Source organism: Lissotriton vulgaris, chromosome 9 (assembly GCF_964263255.1).
Source record: "Lissotriton vulgaris chromosome 9, aLisVul1.2, whole genome shotgun sequence".
Lineage (NCBI taxonomy): Eukaryota > Metazoa > Chordata > Amphibia > Caudata > Salamandridae > Lissotriton > Lissotriton vulgaris.
This window is the reverse complement of record NC_141697.1, coordinates 661,572,771-661,592,457: the sequence shown is the minus strand read 5'-3', so window position 1 is coordinate 661,592,457 and position 19,687 is coordinate 661,572,771. Positions and strand designations below refer to the sequence as shown.

General features: G+C 41.6%; 1 protein-coding gene across 1 annotated transcript in view; it reads left to right on the top strand.

The window, feature by feature from the left end:
* GPR4 (G protein-coupled receptor 4) overlaps positions 1–19,687 on the top strand; it is a 297,433-nt gene that overhangs the window by 214,610 nt on the left and 63,136 nt on the right. The window contains exon 2 of the mRNA XM_086938365.1: positions 16,892–18,396. Coding sequence (XP_086794491.1) covers positions 17,250–18,396 — 1,147 coding nt within the window. The 5' untranslated portion in view covers positions 16,892–17,249. The remainder of the gene's footprint in view (positions 1–16,891; positions 18,397–19,687) is intronic.

The window sequence follows — 19,687 nt, the reverse complement described above, 5'->3', positions numbered from 1 at the left end:
CCCTACTCTACCCGCCTACATCAGATGGTTATCGGGCTTCCGAGGCTTACCTGCCGGCTCTTAGAAGCACTGTTGCCCTTCACGTCTGCTCACTCATCTGCTGTCGTCAGCGGTAGACGTCCGACACCATTTCCGAGGCACTTCTGTGACAAGTCAGGCAGGCACGCTTTGAATGAGGCGGGCACAGGTGGCTTCTTCCCCCAAGTGTTGGCTTTCCTGATCTTACAGGGTTTTTACGGAAGGAAATTAAGAATATATAAAAAATATATAAAAAAATATATATATATATAAACAAAACTGAATAGAATAGAAAAGCAGCAGTACTGGCACTGGCATTACCTCAAACCATAAAAAAAAACAATAGAAAATAAAAAAACGTCTAGTTTGCTGGTGTATGGATGTGTGGTGCCAGGATCCCGCCCTTAGCTACACTTTCCCGGTGGGCAGAGGCAGCCGTAGAGCTGCGAAGGAGCCGCAGAGCGGCTGCTAGAGGTGACCTCAGCAGCCTTTACACACCATTAAAGTGCCCTAATACAAGCAAAGGAACCCATTCAGACACCCTCAACGTGGGCAAAACTCAGAAGATTCGTCGCCTTAAAGCTAAAACAAAGACAAAGACCAGGACCAGGACAGAACCAGAGGAAGAGGGAGCAGAAAAATCACTCGCCTGTGCACTACCATCAAGTAAGGTGTTTGGGAAGGGATGTGTGGCCATTAAGGGTGGTAAGATTGTTGAAGGGGAACAGTCTGTAGACAGAAGAACTGTTAAAGCTTACACTCTTGCTGATACTTTTACCAAATTGGGTCTCAGTCCTGGTAGCGACAAGGAGGGAGCTAATGAGGGACCTAAAGGCGTTGTAGAAGAATCAGATCCCGGCTCTAAAGATACTATCTGGGGTCCTTCTATATTTGTGTTTTCCGGCGGTCACGTCGCAAAATCCGTCACTACAGTAACTACGGTTACACCCCCCCGGGTGTCTGGGCAAAAAGGTCAAAAAGACTCAAAAACTGGCTCTAAATTAAGACCCAAAATCACTAAAGGTAGTGCAGCGAGGCTTACCCCTTCACTTAGATCCTATTTTAGGGTTTTGCCTCAAGTTCTAGAAATTCCTAGCGGACCACTGGAGGACAATAATACTAAGATGGGCGATACAAATGAGACTCAAGGTTCCGTCCCGGTGGAAGTGGAGGGGGAAGTAGACTTAGGTGGTCCCAATACTTCGGAAGAAACTGGGCTTCTGACCTCTCATGATAAGGCTGGCGGGACCTCTGAGACGAAGGAGAAGATCTCACTGGAGGATTTACTTCAGGAAATTAAAACTGGGTTCGCTGAATCAAAACATAACCAGCAGGAGATAAAAGCGTTGTTCGATGCCCTGGATAAGAGAGTTGATCTTCTCTCGGAGAGGACAGATAATCTCGAAAGCACAGTAAATGAACTAAAAGCTAAATTAGACTTGGCTAATGAAAAGATCTACTACTTAAGGCGTGAAGGGAACGCAACAAAAGAGAGAGTGGAATCTTTGGAGAACTACTCAAGGAGAAATAACATTAGAATCCTGAAAGTTCCAGAGGGAAAAGAGGGGACTGAAATGAAAACATTTGTAGCGTCCCTGCTTAAAGAGTCCTTAAATCTGGAGGAATCCGTGGAAGAGCTAGAAAAGGATATCCAGCGAGCTCACAGAGATCCTTTCCGTTTAAAACAGGGAAGGTCTAAACCTAGGAAAATTCTAGTTAATTTTCTGACTTACTCTGTAAAAGAGAAGATTTTGAATTTAGCCCTAAAGGCCACTGTCCTAAAAGCTCTAGACTTCTCTTATGTTATAAGATCTGATTTATCTAAATCTACTCTGGATAGACAATGGGAGTTAGGCCAGAAAATGGAGAGGTTCAGGGCTCTGGGAGCCACTGTCCAAATGAGGTTCCCTGCTTTTCTCAGGGTCATGTATAATAACAAAATGCACAACATCCATTCCTCATTGGAGGCAGACGAACTTCTGACGTCTATTAATGATCATCAACAGGGTAATGTTTAGTAAAATTTCCTAGGTTAAAAAAACAAACATGGTACACTGTGCCACCGAGTTAAAATATAATGTAAAGAAACGAGGTGAAGGGAATGGGGGAAATTAGGAGGAAATGTAGGGGAAAGGTTTTTTCACAGAGGGTGTATATATATAAAAAAGAAAAAGGGAAAAAAATAAATAAAAAAAAAATAAAAAAAAGAGAAAAGGGGAGGAAGGAAAGGAAAAAAAAAAAAAAACTAATACGCAAAAAAATGTAATAAAGATAGGAAAGATAAAAGACTAAATATATATGTATATATGTATATTCGACATTAAAATATACATATATTATCTAAATTGGCAATACGTATTAGTTTAATCATCCCAATATGTAGGAAGGTGTGTGACAAACACCTAAACCTATTTACAATTAGCAAAATTACTTTATATAAACATGACTGTTTTCTCCTAGAAAGAATTAAGGCATGCCGGGCTATATTTTAATCATGTAACCGACCTGGGCAAATGGAACTCCACGGAGAGGCAAATCTAGCACCAATAGCCAGAGTAATTAAGGGGGGGGTTTCCAGGGTGGGGTGGGAGGGGGGATGGGGTAAAATCATAAAATATCCTCACTGCTCAGGCACCGTTTCAAATACACAAATTTCATCAAGTATACTTTTATCTATATTTCATTCGATTCTCACTGGGAGATGCTACTCCTCATTGAGCTGGATTAGGGGTGGGGAGTTGGACACCGGCTGATGGGACTAATATTCTTGTCCTGGAATGTCAATGGCCTGCGTGTTAAGAGTAGGAGATATAGAATACTGCAATACCTGAAGGATTCTCCGGCGCAGGTCATAGTCATCTAGGAAACACACCTGCTCCAACACGAAGTGAAGGAAATGTTAAGTAAAATCAGATGGGTGGACTGTTTTATTTGCACTAATCACAATGCAAATATTCGAGGTATATTAATTATTTTTAAAAAGCAAATAAAAGCCCAGATTCTTGCACATGAGGAGGATTTAAGTGGGAGATGGCTATACGCTAGAGGCAATCTAGATAATAGCATATACAATTTGGTTGGTTATTACGGTCCCAATCAGGATGACCCCTCATTTCTGATCAAAATTCAGAATCAGTTATTATCAACACAAGGTCCGATAATTTGGATGGGAGATTTTAACTTGGTACTTAATCCAAAATTAGATAAATCCCCCAATTCAAGGGCACTAACCTTTAAAAAATCTAGGCAGGTATTGGGGGATGTTATGTCGACACTCGGATTGGCGGATCCATGGAGGGAGAGAGCAGGTAGGGTACTTGGCGTATCATACCATAACCATAAATATAACCACAAATCAAGAATTGACTACGCCCTTTTCAGTTATTCATTAAGAGACCACCTAAAGGACTTAACGTACTTGCCCTTACACTTATCGGACCATTCCGCTATAATTTTTTGTTTGCAATCGGTCCAACAACCTTCTCAGGCTTTGTGGTCATTTGACCGCACTATTCTTTTAGAGGCAGAGGAAACAGACCTCCTAATCCATGAAACAAAACTTTTCATGGACACAAATATTAATTCCACCCAGTTAAATATAGTATGGGAGGCCTACAAAGCTTATTTGAGAGGCTATATAACTAATAGGGCCTCTTATCGAGGGAAAATTTACAGAGCCAAGATCAATAATATCGAAAGGGACATCGCATTATTGGATCAACGTATTGGCTCTGGAACTGGGACCAATATGGAAAAAGAACAGCGTAAAGAACTAAAAGAGAAGTTAGAAAATATTCTTCAGGAAAGGGTCGCCCTAAAATGGGAAGTAAGTAAACTCTCCAATTTTGAATATGGTGAGTCCGCAGGTAAGGTCCTTGCCTGGAAAATTAAATCGGACCAGGCAAAAAAGCATATAAAATATATTTCGGTAGAGGGCGAGGCAATTGAAAGATCATCCGTTAAAGATATTGGGGAAGCATTTTTGGAGTTTTTTCAGAAAATATATAAGGAAGAAATCTTGGAGGACCCCATCTCAAATCTTAGATGGTTGGAGAAGATTACTCTTCCCACTCTTAGCCCTGAGCAAAGAGATCGTCTTGATAGGCCTATTTCAGAGGAAGAAGTGAAGAAGGGCAAAGCAACTGGCCCGGATGGCCTTCCTGGCGAATTATTACGGGTCGTAGCACCCGAAATAGTCTCGGTGCTGACAAGACTTTTTAATGATATCTTAATAAATGGTGTGGCCCCACCCAAATCTTGGGGCGAGGCGATTATTGTCCTGATTCCGAAACCCGGGAAAGACCCAGCTAAATGCGGCTCATATAGGCCAATTTCACTTCTAAACAGCGACTATAAGGTTTTTGCGGCAGTACTGGCAAACAGACTTGGACGTGAAGTTGGCTCGATTATACACTCTGATCAAAAGGGTTTTATAAAGGGTAGACAACTCTCAGACCTTACATATGATTTGATCGGGGCAGTGGATATTGCCTCTACTTTCTCCCTTCCTTTGGACATTATGACCCTTGACGCTACCAAAGCGTTTGCTCGAGTAAATTGGGCGTACTTAGCCGAAACCATGAAGAAATTTGCCTTTGGTCCAAACTTTCGAAGATCAATTGGACTCCTTTATCAAAACCCCAGTGCAAGCATCATGGTGAATGGTGTATGTACTCAGCCATTTTTGATTACTCGGGGGACAAGACAGGGGTGTCCCCTGTCCCCCTTACTATTTAATATATACATCGAGCCACTTGCACAATCTTTTAGGGATGACCCAAGAATTTCTCCATTTAAATTTGGTGGGTGGGAAAGGAAAGTCGGGCTATACGCCGACGACATTGTAATATACACTAGTGATCCAGCAAATGCTTTCCCCACAGTGGTCGATAAAGCTAAAGAATTTGGAGGTATTTCAGGCTATGATATTAACGCCGACAAGACCGAGTTGATGACATGGAATATTGCCAATCCGGGTGTGGGGATGACGCCCTCAATTCATTCAATACGTTATCTTGGAGTTAAAATTACACAAGATATTGATGCTTTAGTAAAAACTAACCTAGACCTGGTGGCCAAAGAGTGTAGGGCCCTTTTAAGATCCTGGGTAGGGCTTAGAATATCAATTTATGGGAGGGTCAACATCGTAAAGATGTCCAAATTGACCTTTATCTTCAACAGAATTCCCATTGCACTTGACCCTAAACAACTTCTTAGGTGCCAACAAGAAATAAACTCTTTCATATGGGGATACAAGGCCACGAGGTTGGCTTGGAAAAAACTGAGGAGGAGGAGAGAAAAAGGTGGACTGGCCCTTCCAGATCTACAGTATTATTCCTGGGCGTTTCAGCTTTCCCATTCAAGAATGCTTTTGAAGTCACCAGACCTTACTTCAAATGGGAAGCTATTTAAAGCTATGTTGGTCGGGGCAAACCTTCCATTGGATGGGTTTCTTTTCAAGTTTGGAGAACAAAAGTTTTTCAAGAAAGTGAGGTTGAAGACTCTATTAACGCAACTGAAGACATGGGTACAAATTAAGCGTAAAGTGGGATTGGCGTATTACTCTATTCATGCACCAATTTGGGACTCTCCCGGGCTTCCAGCATGCTTGCAGGACTCTTTGGCAACCCCCCTAAGAACAGCTGGGCTTTCTAGATGGGGCGACCTACTTTGCGGAGGTATCTTGACACCGTGGGAAGTCCTTAGGGATAAAGTGGGCCCGACTCTGTCAAGATTTAAATACATACAAATTAGTAGTTGGGTCAGAGAATTATTCAGGAAAGTCCCTAATTCTGGAAGTATTAACCCTCTAGAACAACAGCTAGTTGAAAAACAGATTGGAGGTAAAGAGGTGGCTTGTTGGTACTGGTCTATACTTGAGGAGGTAGATGGGGATTTTCTCCTCCCAAAACAGCTATGGGGTAGGGAAATTGAGGTAATGGATGAGGACAGTTGGTCAGAATCCTTCACCCTTTTGTATAAATTGGTAAAACCCGTTTGGCTTAGACGAAACCACCTATTTACTTTACATCGGGCATATCTCACTCCCTTACGTCTATCCAAATTTCAAGAGGGGAAATGCTGCAACAAATGCCAACTGCCCTCAGCATCTGACACTCATATGTTCTGGGATTGCCCCCATTTAGCTACCTACTGGACAGAGATCAAAGCTACTTTGGACTCAATTACCAAAATTGACATCTCAATATCTTTACCATTTGTCATACTCGGTTTAGACCAGAACATAACTGGGGCAGCACGATCCTTTCTGTTTTATGCCATTTTGCTGGCAAGACGGCAGATTTGCATGCACTGGGTGGACAAGACCCCTCCCACACACTCAGCATGGCTAAACTCATTATATGAAACCTCAAAGGTAGATCTGAGAAGATCATGCAGAGCCCAAAATCTCACATTTTGGAAGCTTTTGACAGAATGGAAGTGAGTTCTCCTTGGGGTTTTTTTTTCCCCCCCAACATCCAATGATTAAGCCCACCCACTCAACAGTTCAGTATTGTGGTCTGCCCAGAATTCGACATCTATATACTGAATATTTTGGCACGAAGTTGCCTTGAGACATCGTCACAAGATGTATGGTTGTTCCTATCACCTCAGAAAATTCTCTGCTGAGTTGTGAAGCGGCTCAATTCTCAGGGCCTTGCTCCAAAAAGCAGTGAGATGGTTGGTTAGTTTCTTCCGCATCTAAGGGACGTGTGTCGGGCAGATGAGGATAAAAAAAAATAAAAAAAAAAGAGTGGCTCCAAGCACACACTCCTCTTCCTCCCTCAGGCACCGTCATGAGTAATCCTCTGAGTCACTGCTCTCTTTTCTTTTAACCAAAATTGTTGAGAGACATTTGACACATTTGCTTTTTGTGATCTTTTTACCTGTTCAGCTCCGCAGAAACCCGTCTCTGGATTGAATCTCTGTGTATTCATGCAATTTGGTTAAGGTGGCTGTGGAATGTGGTTCTGCTGAATCAATTGGCTCTGCTGATTCGCCAACTGTCGCTGTAGCTGTTGCTGCTGACTTATCTCATTTAACTGTCGCTGAAGCTGTTGCTGTTGCTGCTGATTTACCTAACTCTGCATCTGTGGATTCAATGATGAATTTTTAAAATTTCTGGGCGGATTTTTACACTCACGCTTCCAGTGTTCCAGTGTCCAATTACGCCGCAATTAAAACAAAGTAGCTTTTGTTTTAGCTCTTCAATATTTATATTAAATTGTGGCTTTAAACTTGCCTGGATTCTGCTGAAAATGTTTATTTTCTAATGCTGCTATCTGCTGTTCAGCTACCTTCACTTGTGCCCACATTGCCTTTTCCTTGAGTTTCTTCTGCTTTGAATCCAACTCATCACTGCAATATTTTGCCTTTCTCAGGATGTCATCAACTGAGAGTGCTTACCAACCGACAATTCCAGTCCTAATCATATCCCCTATCTCAGGTCTCGGGCCATAACCAAACCTGTAAATAAAGTGGCTCATGTCACTTTCACTTAATTTTTCATAGCCACTGTATTGTTTAAATACCAGGAGCAACCTATCATAATAAGAATGAACTGATTCTTTTGGTTCCTGGTTAGTTCTGTCAATTTTAACCCAATCTACCTCTTGCAGGAATCTTGTTTTTCAGCCAAACAATTACTTTGTCATAAAAATCCATGACAATGTCTGAAGGAGCGCCAGTTACTTTATGTCGGATCTGACGGGACAACAATGTCAAAGAAACCATCAAGATCAATCCACAGAACTTTTGAGACTTTAATGAATCTGTCAACCTGACGATACCATTCCACTGGCTTTTCTCTCAGCCGAGGAAAATCATTTGTGAACAGTAATATATCCTGTCTTGTCCATGGAACATGAACATAACCCCCGCCAGCTATTTCCCTCATCGGAAATTCACCAAAAACTTCTCCTCTGTCTCTCTTTTCTTCTTCTCTTTTCTTTGTCCATTTAACTCTCCATTTACTTAAATCACCCAATCTTTTTAAAAACACAATCAATTCTTTTATATGGGTTATTCTGCCTGTAGTGTTTAGATTCTCTATATCTTTTTCCGAAAAATCCACTCTGTAATGCTTTTATAATTGCTTCTATTTACAACAAGGGGTGGTGAGGGACAGAGTCTCTGAATTAAGCAGAAAGCTCTCACCCAGTCAAGAGATCAGGGCTAGATCCAACACCGTTTTTTAGCTCACTGCACCATCCTAGTTTCAGAACCTGGCTGTATGCAAATTAGTCTGTTCCTGTCCCAGTGCACGATGGGAACAGGGCAAACCAAACTACAAAAGCCAATTCTTACACTGGGAAGGAAACAAGCTCCCGGGGACCGGTTTCTGGCATTACAGCCGTCTTCGGCCCGGTTTGCTTGAATCCTGATGGTGCAATGAGCAAGGGTCTCACATCTGAGAATACCCTTCCACGCTTAGGGTGGACAAAAATATTTACAACAAGGGGTGGTGAGGGACAGAGTCTCTGAATTAAGCAGAAAGCTCTCACCCAGTCAAGAGATCGGGGCTAGATCCAACACCGTTTTTTAGCTCACTGCACCATCCCAGTTTCAGAACCTGGCTGTATGCAAATTAGTCTGTTCCTGTCCCAGTGCATGATGGGAACAGGGCAAACCAAACTACAAAAGCCAATTCTTACACTGGGAAGGAAACAAGCTCCCGGGGACCGGTTTCTGGCATTACAGCCGTCTTCGGCCCGGTTTGCTTGAATCCTGATGGTGCAATGAGCAAGGGTCTCACATCTGAGAATACCCTTCCACGCTTAGGGTGGACAAAAATATTTACAACAAGGGGTGGTGAGGGACAGAGTCTCTGAATTAAGCAGAAAGCTCTCACCCAGTCAAGAGATCAGGGCTAGATCCAACACCGTTTTTTAGCTCACTGCACCATCCCAGTTTCAGAACCTGGCTGTATGCAAATTAGTCTGTTCCTGTCCCAGTGCATGATGGGAACAGGGCAAACCAAACTACAAAAGCCAATTCTTACACTGGGAAGGAAACAAGCTCCCGGGGACCGGTTTCTGGCATTACAGCCGTCTTCGGCCCGGTTTGCTTGAATCCTGATGGTGCAATGAGCAAGGGTCTCACATCTGAGAATACCCTTCCACGCTTAGGGTGGACAAAAATATTTACAACAAGGGGTGGTGAGGGACAGAGTCTCTGAATTAAGCAGAAAGCTCTCACCCAGTCAAGAGATCAGGGCTAGATCCAACACCGTTTTTTAGCTCACTGCACCATCCCAGTTTCAGAACCTGGCTGTATGCAAATTAGTCTGTTCCTGTCCCAGTGCATGATGGGAACAGGGCAAACCAAACTACAAAAGCCAATTCTTACACTGGGAAGGAAACAAGCTCCCGGGGACCAGTTTCTGGCATTAACAGAAATTTTGCACTCTGTCCAAAGATCTGACGGGACAACAATGTCAAAGAAACCATCAAGATCAATCCACAGAACTTTTGAGACTTTAATGAATCTGTCAACCTGACGATACCATTCCACTGGCTTTTCTCTCAGCCGAGGAAAATCATTTGTGAACAGTAATATATCCTGTCTTGTCCATGGAACATGAACATAGCCCCCACCAGCTATTTCCCTCATCGGAAATTCACCAAAAACTTCTCCTCTGTCTCTCTTTTCTTTGTCCATTTAACTCTCCATTTACTTAAATCACCCAATCTTTTTAAAAACACAATCAATTCTTTTATATGGGTTATTCTGCCTGTAGTGTTTAGATTCTCTATATCTTTTTCCGAAAAATCCACTCTGTAATGCTTTTATAATTGCTTCTGGCAAGTTAAATCTATTTCCAATTCAGCAGCCACCTCTTCAAACTGTTCATATTTATTTTTAGTTTTCCACTGAATGCTTTTACAAATGAATAACAATTCATCATCCTGATATTGCTTCAAACAATCAGTACCAATTGTGCCAATAATTAGTTCTTCTAAATCTGCTTTTAATTTTGCAACTTCAAGTTGTTTAGACTCAGGAATTTTTATTAAATCTGTTCTATTTATGGAACCAGAATCTGATTCTGCAGCTGATGGTGTGACATTTGACAAACCTTGATTTAAAGTTAAATTTGGCATTGTTTTATCTTTATAATTTCTGTTAACTCAGAATAAAAATTTTCAGCCACTTTTTGAATTTCTGCATTTAAAGGATTCGCTATAACAGAATGCTTGTTCTCACCCTGAACAAAAACTGGCACAACAGGACCAATTGTAACTGGAACTGTCACTGCTTCCATGCCTTTTGTTAATTGTTGAATTCATTCTCCCTTTGCTTTAAAATAATCTGTTATATTTGGTATATCTTCAGGCAATGTCCTCTTATCATTTCTCTGGAAATTATTTCTCGAATTAGAATTTTCTCTTGGGGAATTTGTTTTGCTTTTAAATCTCGCTCTATCAGGTAATTTCATAAATCTGGGTGAATCTTCAATTTCCCTAGACGCACTAGGAGAAATATCCGGAACACTCCTTGGAGTGGAATGTGAACAACCTGGCTGATAAGGTGGAGGACTATTCAACATGTGTTCTAAAACTGCATCATTTAATTCTTGATCTAAATGACCCTTTTTCTGAGAAGTCTTTTGACCTGATTCTACAACCATCTCCAGAACCGGATACAATCCTTCATGCATGTCTCCTTTCCTCCAACGACGCACTTTATCTTGGTGGGTTTCCCTATATAAACTTCTCGGTGCTCCCCAATTTTCTCGCTCAGGTTCCATCATTTCAACTTCCCATTCAACTAAAGCTTCAAATTGAGTGGGTCTGGGTCTTGGTGAAAGAGCCATTATTTTATCTCTTAAGTTTCTTAAAACTTTAACATTAAATGACCCATCCTCCGGCCAAGCGAAAACACCATCATTCCTGGTGTATTGCATCCAATTTTCAAACCAGAGAACGGTATGATAACCATATTCTCCTTCCATATATGCTGCGGGTGTTTTATACTTATGAAGTAATTATCCACCATGCGCTTCAATTTTCTTGTCAGGATTGAATACATTTTTAATTTTCTGAAACCATGAAGGCTTTTTCTCTTCTCTATTCCAATAACTCATGTTTTAAAATTAATTTGTGTAATTTAGAAAAGATCGTAAATATTTTTCCGTTGTTCCGCTGCTCTGACCAATCCGTGCGCGAAACTCACCAACAAGCCAATCGGGTTAAGTCACGTCACCACCTTGCTCAACCAATGAGAAACCAGTTTCCAGAAATGACCAATCAGCTAACAGCTCGTTTTGATCACGTGAACCAATCAGCGTACTCACTGTGACGTATTTCGACCAATCACAGTGCGAACCCTGTGACGTACACTGGCGCTTGCAGCGAAGCTGCGCGTGTCAGTGTCACTCCGTAAACTCACCCCTCCCTTACAAAATATTTTCACAGCGCCATTTTAAGACAATCCTTTTCAATAAATTTTAGTTAATAACTACGGAAAAAACAAACCAATTTGTCCGTTTCGCTAAACAAAGTGATAGTTTTACCAAACATTCAAGAATCCACTCTCGTGAAATAGACGACGCTATTTTCACAAAAACAATTTTACAACTTTCATACGAGAAATCTATTCACGCAAACATGAAATCTTCAGCAGGACTTAAACCAACCAATAGAAATCCAGAAACGCCAGTAAGAATAGACAACGCTACCCCACCCTTCACACAAGCTCGGAAAAATCCTACTACTCTTTTCACAACGAGTTTTAAAACGGGCTCCTAATCCCTATACTCAGAGTTACGATTTCATAGGCAAACCTCACTATTCATGCAATCTGTCACACCTAAATCCCTAAACTTGTGTTGTACGTCCACAACACTTAGTGATATTTCTGTACCACTAATTTGAAACAAAACAAATGAACTGTGTAACTTCAGCTGTCACACTACTCTACCGGCACATAGGCAATTCACACTGCTGGAAAAACCTTTTAACAACAAATAACAACTAGACAACACTTAACATGTGTTAAACATGTATCCTATGTAATTACCATGTAACATGTCAGTTACCATAGTAACCGAACTCTACTACCAGGAATTTGATCCAGCGGGCCAAGAGAAATTCTGTCTCATATAAACAACTCTACACCACGATACTTACCATATTTCATAAATCTATCACCAGGCCCATAAATGACTGAGACATGAATTGACCAACTGAATCTTATGACCTAATTAATCAAATCACATTATAATACATTTGATTAAGTCAGTATCACAGGCAATGGATTAACTAATGGTAAGTCAAGAAAACAAACAAGTCCAGCTTGTCATTTCAAAATCTATTTTATTAACTTTATTACAAAGCAGAATGTAATTTTAAGCAAAATCTCTTTTATTAGCATTTTTATTAAGCAAATTATTTTTTAGAAAGGCACATTTGTCTGGTAGTTCGAATCCACATCAGCATGTAAATGCTCAAACATTAATGAAAATTCCCTAAACGCTATTTCCCTAACCTAGCTTGAGAAGGACCTAAAGGGAAAAAAGCAAAGTCTCAAATGGATCTTACGTGAAACGAATGTCCAACAGCATCTCTGGAGCACAGGAACGAACAAACAGTGCTCTTAGCAAGGGGGCAATTTCTATACCTTTTTCCTATCTAAAACTAACTAAAAGAATACAAATATTCGAGCAAGACGAAACACGATTGGTCTAGGACATCATCCGATGAAGTCATACGACTCTCGCATAGAAAAAGTCACGTTTCTTAAAGAGCGGCATTGTTCATAGTCTATGCGTGTCACAGGCTTCCTGAGAGTTAGGTAAATTATTTCCTCCGTCCAAGCCTTTCCGCCGCTGAATATCTTGTCCTTGACCATGGAAGCTGAATCAAATGTCCTTAGCTTCCACACAGCCTTGTTTACGAGCCACTTTCAAAGAATTATTGTAGAAAAATATTTCCACATTCAAACGTTGCTGCGCAAGGCCCAACTTTTCGGACATCCATTTTAGAAATAGGCCACAGGCCTCTTTTAGCATGAGTCTAGTATGCAAGGAAACACAAGACAATAATTAATTCAAGAAATGATAATTATTCTGTTACCCACCCCCTTTTCTAAAATTAACCCATTAGCCTATGTTACCTAGCTTTGCATACAAAAGACAAACAAAAAACACAAACACATGAGACCACATAACAAAAACAAAAGCACATCTTTAAAGAATGCACATGCTATTATTTGAAACAGCCGCAGTTAATGTACAACGAAACGACAGACAAAGTAAATGTATTATTTAGATCAGAATGACAAACATGACAAGAGCACAAATGATTAAACCCGCGTGTTTATGTAGGTGCACATTATTCTAGGTTGTGTCAGTACAAAAACGTGCAAATCATGCAACACTCATTAGTAAATTAAAATTATGGGAGTTTCATTGCTGCGTACTTTAATTCAGAATTTATTCTGAAAGTCCTCTCCATCAGCACCTATGCACCCGGCTTCCCTGGGTGAGGTAACTCGAGTACTCCTGTGCTCCCGTGGGTCTTGCCTCTCGAAGTGTCCTAGTTAAAAGGGGTTTCATTGCAGTCCATCCGGAAGTGTCCTTAAATAGTAATTTTGTAACTTGTTTGTTTTCCATAGAAAGTCAATGGTGACCCGCGGCTGTGTTTAGACACTGCACGCGTCTCCCGTGGGCCTCCTACTTCCTAACCCTTGGTTGTTCCTAGAAGTCCCAGCGATTCCCCAGGCCCTAGGCCTGCTTTCTATTTCAGACATGGTTCTTATACTACTATTTTAGTATATGGATTTTGAGGCCTCTAGGGCATAACGTGTACTGTGCAACTTATTGTATACTAATTGAGACTCTTGTAATGTACTTTGACCTCTGACCTCATAAAGAGTGCAGAGGGGTTGTGTTTAGAATAAATACATATATATTTGATATATACCTTGTGTGGTGTACTTTCATTTGGTACTCAAGGGATTATAATTGGTAAAACAACTTGCTTAATGCGCTTTCTGAAGTCTTAGCCTGATGACTGCTGGCCCATGCTACCACTAGGATAGCTTTCTATAAGGTTGACTTTACAACCACCATCAATAAGGGTCGATTCGACTGGTGCAAGGTGCCCACTAGAACTAGTGGACATCATATGCCAGGATAACTCCTCACACTTAGTATATGGGTTGGTCTCCTCCTGGAGACCAGTGTATATTTGTGCTACTTACCTGATTATTTTGAAGTATTCTTGTGTGTATTGTTGATATCTCCTGGTAGGAGATATGCCAATGTGTCAGTGATTGTGTTGCATATTACATAGACCTATTTTTATAAACACTGTGTGGTTCTTTTTAATCTAATCTACACTGTTTATTAAATGTGGTAAAACAAGTTGCTTTACACTCTTCAAGATAAGCCTGAAGGCTGCTCTCCACAGCTACCACATTGTGAGCTTTTATGGTTATCAAAGACGACTAAAATCACCATAAGGATTGTCTGGATTAGTGCAAGGTGCCTCACACCTGAGTGTACACTATATACTAAGCCAGCTACAACCACCAACACCAGTTCTCCATTGTGCTTCTCCCACCAGGGTACAAGTCCTAAAAAAAGAAGTGGGGCACTAACCAAGTTAATCAGTATGTAAGTGACATCACAGCACGTAACATCCCAACCCACGACCTCACAGGAAGTGATATGACAAAAAATGACATCAGATTTTAAGACGCCATCTGGTGAGCAGGTCTGTCATGAGTACATTTGAGCATATTACAATATTTAACAAATTATATCTTGCGTCGGAGTTGTGCCAAAAAGGTGTTGCAACCCCAGCGCAAGATCTAGGCCTCAGATTACACAATTATTTATTAAACCTCTGCCAGAAAGAAATTGGCAACAAGGAGAAATGTGGCAGTATATCTGATCTGCCTAATTGCTTGCAAAGTCTGCATTTTAAAATACCTTATGGGGTTAAGGCGCCTACTGCATAGATATTTATGTACTTGTATCCCTCTGTTATGTAACACATCCAGTAAGTTGATTTAGAAACATATGCTTTATTGTCAATGTGCAAGTGTGATGTAAGGCGCTCCGACATCCTGGATTGGGTTGAGTAGCGCTTTAAAAGAAATCAGGCAAAATAGTGGTATCTAGATTGTTATTTGTGTAAATATTAGAACAGACTAACACATCTGACACACAACAGAAGTATGCTCCGACCGTGTCTGATACTAATTGTTTTTATGTTCCCTAGCGATCTTCAACTGCTCAAAATAAACATTTCCCCAAACATTAGCCTTTGAGTTGCTGAATTGCACAGTGTGAAACAGTCAAAATAAGGTAGGGTCTGGGCTGAGGAGCTCCAGGATGCAGACAGCAATCAACAAACTGTCTCTCCTCCTTTGTCCTGAAAGTGCAGAGTGCAGGCAGCCATGGCGGGAAGGGTTAGGGCAAGGTGTGAAAATTCCTGGAGGTTTGCAGCACAAAAGAGAAGGGCCATTGGCATGTGAAAGACTTTGAGGTGCCAATGGCCCTGCGACTGACAGAAGAGAGAAGGAACCTTGTCCCCTGTGTTCCCACCACTACAAAATCTGGGTGATATATCCCCCGCATCCCCCACACTTCCTATGCCCATCATTGTTTAGAGTCCTGTACAAAATCTCAGGTTAAAGCTCTTGTTTATAATGTGATTACCACAAGGTGTTAACCTCTCACTTAGTATCTGATGCAATTATATCGGAAATAACTTGAGCTAACTACTGCAGTCTCATTCCCATTATTTATGTTTGCTTTTAAGATATCCTATGCTAGCAGAACATATTCTCAGTATTTCCACTTAAAATATGTGCAAATCGCAGAAATGTCCTGTAATCAGGTTAGTGCACATCTCTCCAATTTCTACAGCTTGAGAAGACTTGAGAAGACCTTGAAAGAAAAGGGAAGCGAGTGAATGCTGAAATAAGGAAATGTGGCAGCATAAAGAGGAGAGTGACCGAAGGGAACAATGGTGTGGGGATAATATAAGAAAGCACCACAAAACTTTGAGAGTTTTTGGAATTCTTGGCAGGTGATGGAAAGCCGGGAAAGAAGGAGTGGAAGTTGACAGTTGGGGGAGGGGATGGGAAAATTGAGAGGTAGGGAGAAGTAAAAAATCAATGAGAAGAGAGGAAAAAGAAGTGGAGGTTAGAAATTTAAAGAGAGGATATCAAGGCCCAGTTTGAAGCTGGCAGTGGTACTTCCCAACCTCAAGTGTAGGGAAAAAACAGCTATTCCACGTCAGCGGAAGTATACTAGATAAAAATAAAAACAACATAAAGTGTATATTTTACTTGAGACAGTTCCAGCATGGAGCTAGCAGTCTCGGGAGAAACATGTCCAATACAGCAGTTTCTTCTTGGTATGGTGAATTATAATTACCAATGTGGAAACTGAATTTGAGAGTTAGTGGCCAGCATGTCAATGACCGAGTTGGCACCACTGGAAATGGTGGCAATCTGGTCTCATTGTGTTTACTTTAACCTTAATTTGGGTGACTGGTCCGCGGAAGTGTTCGGAGGTTGCTGCTGTGACATGGTGTTTCAGATAATGGTCCCCACCAGAAGGAAGGGGCAGGCAGCTTTCTTTAGTTTTCTAAATGTGTCATGCAGAGGTAGATGGATGGGACCTCCTAACTGCCTCTAAGTCCGGCCATAAGAGAAGTGACCAAGGAGAAGGACGAGAGTTAGAAGGAAGAAGATGAGGGAACTGCAAGAATAAAGGGTGAATGTAGCTGGAGGATAAACACATAGAACTGTTATTACAGTCACCCCTCCCTATTTCTGTCAAGCCTTCTGATATTATGCTAGAACCTTAATGTGGCTGGTAAAATACTAATACTGTTTTGCATTTTTTCCAAAGGTCACCCCGAGTACAAATAACCTTGGTGCCTGGAAACTGGAGTCGCAGATGTGGGGAGCTCTATCCATGTGGACCTTTTATTGTTGAATTTACAGCTGCCTTAGAGACAGAATCAGGGTAACCGCGTAAAATGTGGACTTTTCAAAGAAAGGTACTGAAAACATTAATTCATACTGAAAGTGAGGAAGTGTTGCAGGAACGTAGGCTCAAAGCGTTTAAATGAGGACTTGGATGGCATTTTACTAAGTGACAGCGTGGAATTCCTTTCCCATATGGTGTTGCCTAGAGCTAGGTTCAAGCATGATGACATTTGTCAGCTGGAAAAGCTGGGCTTGCTTCCTGCACCAAGGGATTTCCAATGGTTCAACTATCTTTAGCTTATGATCATCTAGTACCTTTCTTCAGTGAAAGAGGTAGACAGAATGACAGACATGACAGAAGTGAAGTAGATATCATGTGCAACGCAACACTACATAAAAGCTGCAATGTGGAGTCTAAGATTGACCATCTCTTCCCACCTACTTTGTACATCATTGTCATCATCATTGGATTTCCAGCCAACTGTTTGTCGGTGTGGGCTGCCTATCTTCAAGTAAAGCAAAAGAATGAGTTAGGAGTCTACCTGATCAACCTGTCCATTGCTGACCTTTTCTACATAGGAACTCTGCCTCTCTGGATAGACTACTTTTTACACTATGACAACTGGATCCATGGGCAGGAGTCCTGCAAGCTCTTTGGCTTTATTTTCTATACTAATATCTACATCAGCATTGCCTTCCTCTGCTGCATTTCCCTGGACCGGTACTTGGCCGTGGCCCACCCACTAAAATTTACTACACTCCGGCGGGTTAAAACAGCTGTAGGGGTGAGTGCATTGGTGTGGACCATTGAGATATGTGCCAATTCAGCCCCACTCTTCCACGATGAGCTCTTCAATGATCGCTACAACCATACTTTCTGCTTTGAGAAGTACCCTATGGAGGAGTGGGTAGCTTGGATGAATCTCTACCGCATCTTCATAGGTTTTCTTTTCCCATGGGTGGTTATGCTTCTGTCGTACAATGGAATCCTAAGAGCAGTTAGGGGAAACATCTCCACTGAAAAGCAAGAGAAAGTCAAAATTAAGAGACTAGCCCTCAGCCTCATTATCATTATCCTCATTTGTTTTGCACCTTATCATGCTATCCTGCTGACCCGTAGTGCCATGTACCTCAGCCAGTCCTGTGACTGCAGCTTTGAGGAGAAGATTTTTGTGGCTTACCACACTTCACTGGCTCTCACCAGCCTCAATTGCATTGCTGACCCCATTCTGTACTGCTTTGTCAACGAAGGGGCCCGCAGTGACATCACCAAGATGCTAGTGTTGGTTGTCAGCTTCTTCACCAGTTCAAAGCCAAAAGAGATGGCCAACACATCCTTGACCACACAGACGCCATTGTCTATCAGGACCATGTTTCTGAGTGCAGAGGAACGACAAATGAATACATTGACTTTGAAGACAAGAGGTATGCTTTCTTGTGACCTTTGTCTCACACTCTACATGTGGCGTTAAAGTTTTCAGCTTTTTCAAATCATGATAGAACGACTTGGGAAAAGCATTAAAAGAGGTTTGGTGGATTTCTGATACTGAGGAATCCACAGAGGAATGTTCCTTTTAATTTGTTCTCCCTTACTTTTTCAAACCTGTGATTTTCCAAAAATACATGGGGATAGATTTATGATCTCCTTTTACCCCTAGAGTGTCCATTTTTGGGGCGCTCTGGAGGCCCAAACTACAAAATGATATCTGTGAGGTGTGGCTTTGAATGGCCTCATAGAAATGGAGTAAGGCAAGCCAGTGCAAATCCCTGCATTGCCTTAATCTGCTCTCAGGAGTCGATCCATGGGTGTTGCGGTACGTCTTTCCACGCAACACCCATGAATTTTAACGCTTTCCCAGATTTACAAAACCATGTAAACCTGGGGATGTGCCAAAATCCTACGCCTCCCGGGGTGAGGCGCAACAAGGAGAAATACCTTTATTTGTCCTTGTTTTTCCCTCTTTCCATGTGTTCTGCATTCTGCAGCACATGTAGAAAGAGGAAACCACCTCTCCGGATTGTTTTTGTGCAGTAAGGTGCCCCTTCCTGCGCAAAAACAATCCTGCTGACACCACACTGAGAGCAAAACTGCACCATGGCGCTGGGGGAAAGGGGAGAAATGCACTTTATTAGATAAATACTGTCCAGTCCTGCCCTTTCACTTTGATGTAGGGCAGCGCAGCAAGGTGACTTGCTGCTTTGCCCTACACCAAATACCCACAAATTAGGCCCTTAGTCTCTTTCTTGCTCTTAATACACTCTGTTTACACATATTTTCTACATTTCCTTCAGCTTCTTGCACCTCTTGCCTATTTCACTCGTTTCCGTTTTCACTTTTTTCCACCTTACTGTTTTTTTTTCTTTTCCCATGGTTTCCCTTTCATTCACAATGATCATCTTTCTCTTCACCTTTCTGTGTGTAGTCTAGGCAGCGCGCATGAGCTGTCTGCAAGACCTGCTGTAAATCAATACTACTGCTCCTGCCAGCCGGTTACCATAGGCTCAGTGCATCGTCGGTCTACTTTACTGCCTCCTGATTCGTTCCTGCAGCGATACCACACTTCCGTTTAAGGATTAGGAACACAGGCTAATTACAGTTTCTGTAGGCTACCATTCTTTATGTGCTGTTTGCAAGAACTCTTTTTATGAATGTTCATCCACTGCATCATTCACAAGCTAGTCTACAAACACCCTCCTCTCCTTTCGCTACTTCGCC